Raw genomic sequence first — 10,519 nt, forward strand, 5'->3', positions numbered from 1 at the left:
TTGACCAGTGTAAGCACTACTTAGCAACAACTAAAACATCGGTGTGTTATCAACTTTGTCCTTGTCCTAAATCCAAAACACAGCACTGTACCAGCTACTAGGAAGGAAATTAACTCTATCCCTGCCAAAACCAGGACATTTGAAAGTGAAACACACTTGAAATGTTCTTCATAGTAGTTGGCGTGGCTTTTTAGAACTGCTCTGTGCCAATGTTCAGAGTGTCTTTGCAAATAGAATCCTCTAATGAAGTGTAACTACCAAAACTACCTTTTATTCAAATTCTAAGCCTTCCGTGCCCTAGAAACTTTCTTTTGTTTCTGAGCTTGTGAGGATATGTACTGTTTTCTTCAGTATGTTATGCTTGTCTTGTTTTGGTAGCAGAAGCAGAGAAGTTGAAAACCATTTTTCAGTATACTCCCAGTCTTCTGCATTATTCCAGTAGTGTTCCTTTTACATTAAAGGCCAAAAAATAGGTGTGGGGTTTTTTTTTTTGAGGTATTCGAGCATCCCAGTGACTGATGTCTTGAAAGTTCTGCTTTAATGTTAGCTGGCATCTATGTCCAGATTACTGTTTTCCATTAGGACTTTATATAGAATCATAGGTCTGTCAAAAGCATAAGATTCTCTGCAGAGTCAAACAATGCCGTGAGAAGTAGATGCTCTTTGAAAATCAGTATTTTGATTACTTAGTTACTTGAACATAATTTCTTAGTTGTCATCTATTCAGTTCTGAATTTGACTGCCAAAGCTTTTGAGCTGAGACTGCTACTTCAAAGTTGCATATGTACATGATTCGCGTGTTCTGTGTAACAGGGTGACTTCACAAGGACTGGTGAAAGAAAGCTGGCAGGGGTAATGAAGGATGGAGTTAATTCTGCAAACAGATACTACCTGAATCGTTTCAGGGATGCTTATAGGCAAGCAGTCATAGGTAAGAATACAATTTCAACTGAGCTGAACTATGGTATTTAGAAAAGTTTATTGAAATCAACTTGGCTTTATCTTTTTGACTGATTTTTTTTTTTTCTGAAGCTTAGAAGCACCTTGAGTGTAGACATGAACATTATATGTGTAGTGGACACCGTATAGAAGAGTCATTGTCCATTTGGAGATAAAACAACACTCAGTTCAGATGGATTACATGCAGTGTAACTCATTGTAGAATTTGCTCCTAACTTCATTTTAGCATTTAACTGTCTTGTAACATCTCTCTATTAGACAAAGTTAAATTTATGTAGCAAGTGTTTCTTAAAATGGTGAGCTAACTCTTGCTTTTCACTGAGAGAAAATAGTGTTATACCTACTGAGTTTTCAGTTTCAGGCAACATACTATTCAGAAAGAATAACTAACCATTTTTCCAGAGTATCTTCAAATACGAAACACTTGGAAGGAATTCATAAAGTAATCAACAGACTATTGCTGTATATCACTTTTAACTGTTGGTTTCTTGTTTGATATTTTTTTGTGTATTTTATTTAGATTTGATGCAGGGTATCCCTGTAACAGAGGATCTTTACTCCATATTTACAAAAGAGAAAGAGCATGAAGCCCTGCACAAGGAGAACCTGAGAAGCCATCAGGAATTGATCAGTCAGCTGTTGCAGAGCTACATGAAACTGCTCTTACCAGATGATGAAAAATTCCATGGAGGATGGGCACTTATTGACTGTGATCCAAGGTTTGTTGAATAAAGTCATAATTGATCATCTGCCACTATGACACCTCTGTTAATTACTACTGCCTCTGTTAATTACTACTGATGTTAAATGATTTTCATAGCTGATGTGTTAACAATACAAGTGGACAGTTTTGTAGAACGACAAGAGTCCTTGAAGGGATTGAATACTTGTAATTGTAAAAGGAAGGATCCTCTAAACATGTGCTTTTCCCAAAGTGCCATAAGAATGGTGCATGCTGGAATTACCTTTGAGACATCACCTGAAAATGCATACATTCAGTTAATATTGCCAAAATGTGGTAGGCACCATGAAAAGAACTTCTAACCACCCTTAATTCTAGAAGGGGCTGTTTGAGGAGCTGTTTGTTGTTCCTTATTGCTTTATAGGGAAAGTGTAACTTGACTTCAAAGCCATATCTGATCAGATTAAATTCTTATGTAACGAGTCAGTAGTAGGAAAGCCTAGATTTCTCTTCATGAAAAGTAGTGAGCATGAACTCTAACCTCACTGATAAGTCTCCTTATCAAGTTCAGAGTTCACTAACTTGTAAAAGAAAAATAGTGGTTAGATCTTCTGCAGGTTAAACTTCAGCATCTAGAAATAGCAAAGCAGGATATTATGATAGCTATTCAAAGCACAGACTCATCACCTTAACTGGGTCTGAGATATTTTTCCATTTCTCTGTTAGCACTTTTAATAGTTTGTGGATTTTCTATTTATTTTTTTGACCTGCTGCTGACCTATTTGAGCTATTAGGTAACTCCAGGTTTTAAGAGAGAGTGTTGCTTACATGGATCTACTTATTGTATGGTAAGTCTAATGACACGTCATGTTTTGGCTTGTGAAGTGTCTCACCTAACTTGGTTTTTCAGTGGCTGTGAAGAGGTAGCAGCGTCACACAGGATAACATACCATAATTGAAACCTCTTACTGTAATGTGCCTTCAATTGTAGAAGAGTGTCCCTAAAGTACACTGGGGATGGGTTGCAGCTGTGCAAATAAAACCTTCTCCTCCATATTAATTCTTCTTCTTCCCCTTCCTTAGTCTTATTGATGCCACCCATAAGGACGTGGATGTTCTGCTGTTACTTTCTAATTCTGCCTACTACGTGGCCTAGTAAGTTACCGCTTTCTCTTACTATGTGTAGTTTATTTCTAGTAGCTTTGTTTTAGATTAGTAGGAAGCATTAAATTCTGATTATTTTTTCCTAGTTATGATGATGAAATCGACAAGGTGAATCAGTACCAAAGGCTAAGTCTTGAAGCTCTGGAAAAAATAGAAATAGGTAAGAATGTAGTCACCATATATCTTTCTTGAATGCTCTTAGCAATAGCTTGAGCACTTACCAAAGCACCCTACAAATATATTGAAAGAGCAAGCCTCAATATATTGCATATATCCTGTGTAGTCCACCATAGCTAAAACTGTGCTTTCTTGGTGATAACGGATGCCACAGTTGAGTTTGTGTTCTCTCACAGTCCTGTCTTTTGCAACTGCTTGAAACGGAAACTTTGATCACTGTTAGGGTTCTAAAATTTTCCTCTTTCAAGCTCTTAAAAACATGGATTCATCAAAACAAATTTCATTATTTATCAATTGGCAGTAACAATCTGATCAACTTCTATAATGAATCACAGGTCTGTGCATTCAATGCACTCTTTGATCCAAACACAGCAGCTGATTCTGAATTGTACTTTAGATCTGTTTCATAGCTTTTTTAAAACTCTTCTTTCTCAAGGTCTGATAAGAAACATGCTATTATGAAATCACCCTGTTATGATGATTAACTTATTCATTGACTAAAGAATGTAACATCTGCAGGCTAAATCCAGCACTTGCGGCTGAAAGTATTAAAGATGTGATATCTTTGACTTTACAGATGAAAAAGGTGTTCCAGTTGGAGAGAAGGGAGGGAGATTTTTGTGGCCCCCAGTGTGGTCCCCCCACCCCCCAGTAGAGTTTAATCCTCCATTACACAATGCATAGTGATTTCATCATCTCCTTACTGTAACTTTCACTATCTATGTGCAATTTCTGAGAGTTCAGCGGAATGGTCTCTCTCACTTCTGTATTGTGGAGATCCATAATACATCCTGATGTACAGAATATAGTTGAAACATCTAGACCAAATACTTTATAACCACCCCCACCCCCGTTTAATGATATAGATATGATGCAGTGCATTGAAGAGTCGAAGTACTTGGTCTAAATCTTCAAACTTACATTGTGCCCACTTGGTAAAAATATATTAGCTTTCCCTTTAATCCTTGCAGGAGCGTACCCTAAAACACAGGATGTAATAGACGTAGACTTTTTTCTTCTATTTGAAAGGGTGATCTTTAATAAACAATCAGGCTGGATTATAATAGACATACACAGACAGTCTAATTGCTTTTCGTAAGTAATTGATAGTTTAGTTACTGTGAAAATCTTTCATTTGAAATGTCTATCCTACTCTAAAGAAAACATGAAGCTTTTTATGCTGAAAAAGACTGTCAACTCTTACATACGTTTAAGTACAGCCTTTGCAATATCTCTTTCAGTGTTTGGTTAACGAAGTTTTCTAATCTCCTGGTTTATTTCTCAGGGCCTGAGCCTACTCTCTTTGGCAAACCCAAGTTCTCTTGCATGAGGCTGCATTACAAATACAAAGAAATGAGTGGGTATTTTCACACTCTTAGAGCTGTGGTACGCAACCCAGAAGAGGATGGAAAAGGTTTGTTTTGTATATAAAAATTCTATATGTAAAAGTATATTCAGTGTACTATGGTTTCTCTAGGAAACACTTAAATACAAAGAAATGAGTGGGTATTTTCACACTCTTAGAGCTGTGGTACGCAACCCAGAAGAGGATGGAAAAGGTTTGTTCTGTATATAAAAATTCTATATGTAAAAGTATATTCAGTGTACTAGTGTTTCTCTAGGAAACACTTTTTCCATTGCTCTTGAATAACTTCTGAAGGATAAATTTTAATATAATTCAGTTATGCAGTGTGGGGAATCAACAAAAAAACCCTGTATGTGGCTTCCTGTGTGAACACTAGAATGTTACTGTTTTAATACGAAGAAAAATAAGTTTCAGATATGGCTTTAAAGCAACATGTGTCTCTAGAATTGAGACATTTCCATGTATAGATCTTTACTGCTCCAAAAACTGATAAAATGAACTTAAAATTGGCTCCTGAAGAGTGGAAGAAATTGATTTATTTAGTGAAATCAATGTCTAGAAATGTTCTTGGCTTGTTGTTTAACTAAATTAAATGAACACTAATAAGGGAAAAATATCACTTCTTACATGGAGCACTGAGTTTTGTCAGCAAGGATTAGAATAAATATAACTGCTTCTCTTCCTTCCACAAATGATGAATCATGGTAGTGATTCACTTACACCCAGTATTTAGGGCTTAAGGACAGTCTATTCTTTAAGCTTATTTTGTAAGCTTTAAATCAAAATTGCAACTTGTAGGGTGCAACTATTCTGTAGGGTGAAAGGAGGAAAAAAAAAAAGAAAAAAAAAATCCAAGAAAACCAAACTAACTTAATTCCGTTACAAAAATAAGTCTAATTTTAGATTTTGGAATATAGGATTTTAAGGGTTTTTTTTAAGGGTCTGACAGGCTGCTAATTGGATTTCAGACACTCTTCAGTGCATTGCAGAAATGCTGAGAATTACAAAGCAAGCAATGGGATTAGATGTGCCTATTATTGAGAAAAAGCTAGAGAGGTGAGTACTTGAATGATATGAACCTTCTGTGTCCCGCTTTTGCTCTCTTCTCAGTGCTAGCAGTACATGGTAACAGGCATATGTATGATGCCCAAAAGAAATGTCTGTATCTAGCTACTGTGCTAGGAGTTAATTTGTCCGTATGCTGCTTCCAATAATAACTGCCTGCAGGTGCTTATCTAAAAGTATAAGCAAGAATACTGTTTATACATGTGTGCTTATAGACAATATACACTGCCAAATGTAAATAACATGCTGGAAATCAGATGGTTCATGATTAGTTTGTCAAATTTTAATTTTTCCTACCTGAACTTAATGTCTGCTTCTGTAGTAAGAAGGCAACCTGTGAAGTGTAAATCTGGCTTGGATCCCACTGCAGTTGTGTTTAACAAATCCAGATAACGTTGCAGGTCTTGTGTGAAGAAATGGCTGAAGTTAAGCTTCTGAACTACTAAGTGTTAGTCAGAATGGCACAGAAGTTTTTGTTTTGCAAGCCCATTAAGAGAAAACGGCACGTGAAAGCATAGTTGATAATTAAAAGTACTTACTAGAATTTTTTAGATAGTTTTCTCTAATAAGTCAATTGTCTACAATTAAACAGAAGTAACCTCTGTCTACAAATATTAGTGAGGTGTTAACAGTGAGGAAACATTTACAAAAGACAATGGGGTAGAAATAAGAGAAGATGGCTAGCTGAAGTTTGGCACGTTTTACCAGTTCAAGTGCAATCTGTTGCATTATTTTGGGACCCTTCCAATTCAGACTGTATGAACTACTAGAAAATGTGTTTACAATTTACAATTGTAAATTGTCAAGCAAAAACTATTAAGGCACATATTCCAATAACTTTCTTCTGCATTTGATTATTGGGCTACTATTTCAGCTTCTTTTCTCAGCTGAGTAGAAAGTGTAGCAAGAAAATCTTGCTCTTTTTTACAGGTACTGAAGACTGAATATTTGCTAAATCTGGCTACTGAGTACAGCATACACAAAGTCAGAGTTACAAATACAGAGAATTCAAATCCAGTTTCATCTAAAACTAAAAATGCCTGCAGAAGCTTGCTTTTTCCCTTGTTTGGCTACCATTCTGTAGCAACCCTCCTTTGTTTTTGTTTTGAATTTGATTAGCTTATATGGGTACAATTATGTAAGGAAAGGATGATGTAGTTACTAAAATGTCCATCTGTATTATGGAAATAGACTGGAAGATGGTAAATACTCGGTGTTTATAAATGAGACTGCCATGATTGTGCACTAGAGATTTTTTCTTTTTCTTCCAGGAAGAGCAGTAAACCTCATGAAGACATCATTGGCATTCGGTCTCAGAACAGAGGGTCCCTGGCCCAAGGCAAGAATTATTTACTGAGCAAGTTCTCATCTCTTAATCAAAAAGTGAAACAAACCAAATCCAATGTAAACATTAGCAATCTTCGGAAGTTAGGCAGCTTTACCAAACCTGAAGTGAAAGTCAACTTTTTAAAACCAAATTTGAAAGTGAATCTTTGGAAATCAGATAGTAGCCTTGAAACTTTAGAGAATCCAGTGGTAGATACTAAAGTCCATACTGAATCCGATACAGAAGTATCGGATAATGATTCATTCCACTCAGATGACTTCCTGACTAATTCTAAATCCGATGAGGACAACCAGCTAACTGAATCTCTAGAGAACATAGGGCAGACAGACTACGTGCTGCCCAGCTGTGGTATCATTGCCTCAGCTCCACGGTTGGGCAGTCGGTCCCAGTCTATAAGCAGCACTGACATGAACATTAGCATTCATGTTCCATCCGAGATCCGTGTTTCTCAGGCTAGCCAGTCTGACTGTGAAGACATACCTACGCATTCTGCTGACAGTGTGGAGATGGAGTTTGCTAAACCTATTGATGTGTACTGCCAGAGGTTTGTGCACGATGCTCAAAATATGATGTCAGATATTTTAGAGGCTGAAGCTGGTTCTCAAGAGCCCCATCACATAATAAATCAAACCAGCAATACAACATCTAAGAAGGCAGAAACCAAGGCTGAAGCTATCGGAGACGTTCCTTCCAGGCCATCTAAGTTGGATGTACAGTCTTCTGAGTCAAATGCTCAGCTCTTAGCTGTTGGTGGGACTGACTTCACTAAATCTCATAAAAGCCCAGGATCTGTATCTGGTAACCTTGAGACAGGACTCCACATGACTCCTTCTCCAGCTGACAGTAGCAGCAGCAGAGCTGTATCTCCTTTTGCTAAAATTCGCAGTTCCATGGTCCAGGTTGCGAACATCACACAAGCAGGATTGACTCAAGGGATTAGTTTTGCTGTGGCAAAGGTCCAGAAGAGCCCTGCAGAACCAGAAGCTATAAATGAAATCAAACAAAAAGAACTGAAAGAAATGTTTACGCAATGCCAGACACGAATAATTCAAATCTAGTTCTAATTTAGGAAGTGTTCTAGTTGTGACTTTTAATACAATGCTAAAAAAATTACATCAGGACTCATTGTGGCATGAACTGCTACTGGATACTGGGATCAATAATATAGATGACTTGTTTACAGGAAGTGAGAGATGCAAATGAATTTGGTTCTGACCAAGCTTCAGAATTCCCTCAGGCAGCTGAGACAAAAGAACGGTAAACCATATTTAAACAGGTAGCTTAGACACTGGGATTTAATAAGCATGCTGTCTATCTTAAATGTGTTGCACAGTTATTTTTGGAGACTAATTTTGTAGCTCTTCTGACTTATGTAGAAAGTATTTATACTAAAAAGGTGATACTGCACTTCTATGACCGACCTTACCTTGCACTGCACCAGCAAAATAACTTACCGGTAAATTACATTATTTTTGGACTAGTGTTTTTACTTCTTTCCACTGAAGTTTTAGATGCAGCTTTCTATGAATTGTGCCTCTACAATGGGAACTGATGCTTTTTTGTTGAATTTAATTATGTTAACCAGAAATTAAGACTTCTTTTTGCTGTCCTTTTCTTTCCACGCATCCTGGGACACTTTCAGTAAAGATAAAGCATATAGATCCAATCTGAAATATCCACAATCCTGCAGTGCAAATTTAGTTTGTAGACTTTTTTTTTTCTCACTTTTTTTGAGGTGAGGGGAAATGGAGCAAATGTCCTCTGTCTTGCCCATGCTAAAGCTATTCCTATTTCCCTTTTTCTGAATTCCAAACACTGGCAATTTGCTCTAATTCTTTTGTCTCTGTATAAAGCCAGACAAGCCAGATACCTGACCTTCAGGCATTGTGTCCCTCTGTGCTATGATTTCTTTAAACTATATTCTAACTGTCCAGATGCAAAAGTCCAAATAACTTCTAAAACAGAAGGCAAGTGTACTGTTTCATAAAATCAGTGTTGCATTAGAGCATAGTTGTCTGCACCTGCTCAAAACCAAATTCATTACCAGCTCCAGCTTTGCATACTTGCGGGATAAGGCTAAGCATCCACTCATGCTGGGAATTGGATAAAAAAACCCAAACAAACCTTATCTATGTGTGTCAAAAGATTAAATCTGTATAAATTACTCTTTCCCAGAAATGCCTTGCTGTGCCATTCTAGTATAGGACATTATCCAAAACTACTGTAAAGCAGGATCTTACTATGCTGTGGGTTATAAGTATAACCACCATTATAGACCCAGTGCCTCTGTGTTCTAGTCCATGTACTGTAGATAGGCTGCACGTGGTGTTCTAAGAAAATAGTGTCATATGGGTAGGGTAGTACAGTGTCTTAGGACTTCTAGTGTGTCTGAAATGATTATCATCTAACCCTGATGGTCTGAAACTTTGATAAACAAATCTGATTTATTTATTTGTTTTATTAAAGTGATGTGGGTTTGGGTTTTTTGAGTGTCTATACTTGTGGCTATATTTAAAATTAAACTACTGCTGTATTTTAATGTGAGCAATATACATGAAATATTTTAATAAAAAAAAGTGGGATCAAAAGATGGTTTTTGGCACGTGATGTTAAGGGATATGGTACTCCAGGGTTCTGGGGTTTTAAGTTTCAAAGATGGGTGGGTTGTCTTGACTTTCTCTGGCTTAGGAGTCACAGAATCGCAGAATGGTTGAAGTTGGAAGGGACTGCTGGAGGTCATGTAGTCCAACCCCCCTGCTCAAGCAGGGCCATCTGGAGCTGGTTGCCCATGACCGTGTCCAGATGGCTTTTGAATATCTCCAAGGATGGAGACTTTGCCACTGCTCTGGGCAACCTCTTCTAGTGCTCAACCACCCTTACAGTGAAAAAGTGTTTCCTGATGTTCAGAGGGAACCTCCTGTGTCTAAGTTTGTGCCCATGGCCACTTGCACCCCTGCTGGGCACCTCTGGAAAGAGCCTGGCTCCGTTGTCTTTGCAGCCTCCCTTCAGGCAGTTACAGACGTTAATAAGATCCCCTGTCAGTCAGGGGCCACGTACATGACTTAAGTCCTTTATCCTTTTCTTCTAGCAGTGCACTACTACAGCCCTGGCCTCAGGGGTGGGGAAAAAAAAGTCGTGGACACATTTATGAGGACAGTCCTGAAACCGCCAAAGCCTTGGTACTTGCAAAGGTTCTGGAGGAGGGAGCGGCAATTCCAAATACTCTGCCATTATTTTGGTCAGAGAAAGAGAAACTGATCTGTACAAATACATAGTGACTTCTACAGTCTAAGAGAGTCCTGTAGGGCAAGGGTATGAATAGCAAGAACATCATTCCTGTACTTAAAAAGAATGTGGCTTAGTCAACAGTCTGGGGCATAGCTTCCTGGAAACTAATTCCTGATCTGCTGTATTGGTTCATTGCTTTCTGCTTGGTGATCCAGAAGTATCATGTCCTGCCAGCTTGTGAATTGTCCAATACTTATGAAATATTGGAGATAGTCTCAAATAATCCAGGGCAATATGCATAAAAGCATCCTCTAAGCAGCACTGAAAGAAAATCTTACAAACTGACTATGCTTTCCAGCCAGGCTGCCTTTTGGAGAGAGACTTCATTTTCTTCCTATATTTGTTCAGTTGTTTAACTTATTAATGTAGCACAAGTCAGACGAAACCATGAATATTCATTTTAGTGTTCAAAAAAAGAAATAAACTCTAAGTGATTTGAAAGGGCATCAAACTTGAGCCAAGTTTGATA

At 37.7% G+C, this 10,519-nt stretch overlaps 1 protein-coding gene across 1 annotated transcript in view; it reads left to right on the forward strand.

Moving 5' to 3' along the window:
- The window catches only part of INPP5F (inositol polyphosphate-5-phosphatase F), a 47,486-nt gene extending 39,258 nt beyond the window's left edge, over window positions 1–8,228 (forward strand). The window contains exons 14-20 of the mRNA XM_009277917.2: window positions 814–931; window positions 1,481–1,679; window positions 2,726–2,797; window positions 2,893–2,966; window positions 4,269–4,397; window positions 5,318–5,405; window positions 6,686–8,228. Of these exons, the coding sequence (XP_009276192.2) occupies window positions 814–931; window positions 1,481–1,679; window positions 2,726–2,797; window positions 2,893–2,966; window positions 4,269–4,397; window positions 5,318–5,405; window positions 6,686–7,820 (1,815 nt within the window). The 3' untranslated portion in view covers window positions 7,821–8,228. The remainder of the gene's footprint in view (window positions 1–813; window positions 932–1,480; window positions 1,680–2,725; window positions 2,798–2,892; window positions 2,967–4,268; window positions 4,398–5,317; window positions 5,406–6,685) is intronic.
- Window positions 8,229–10,519: the final 2,291 nt, after the last annotated feature.

The sequence above is a fragment of the Aptenodytes forsteri genome, unplaced genomic scaffold (genome assembly GCF_000699145.1).
Source record: "Aptenodytes forsteri isolate BGI_AS27 unplaced genomic scaffold, ASM69914v1 Scaffold15, whole genome shotgun sequence".
Taxonomy (NCBI): domain Eukaryota; kingdom Metazoa; phylum Chordata; class Aves; order Sphenisciformes; family Spheniscidae; genus Aptenodytes; species Aptenodytes forsteri.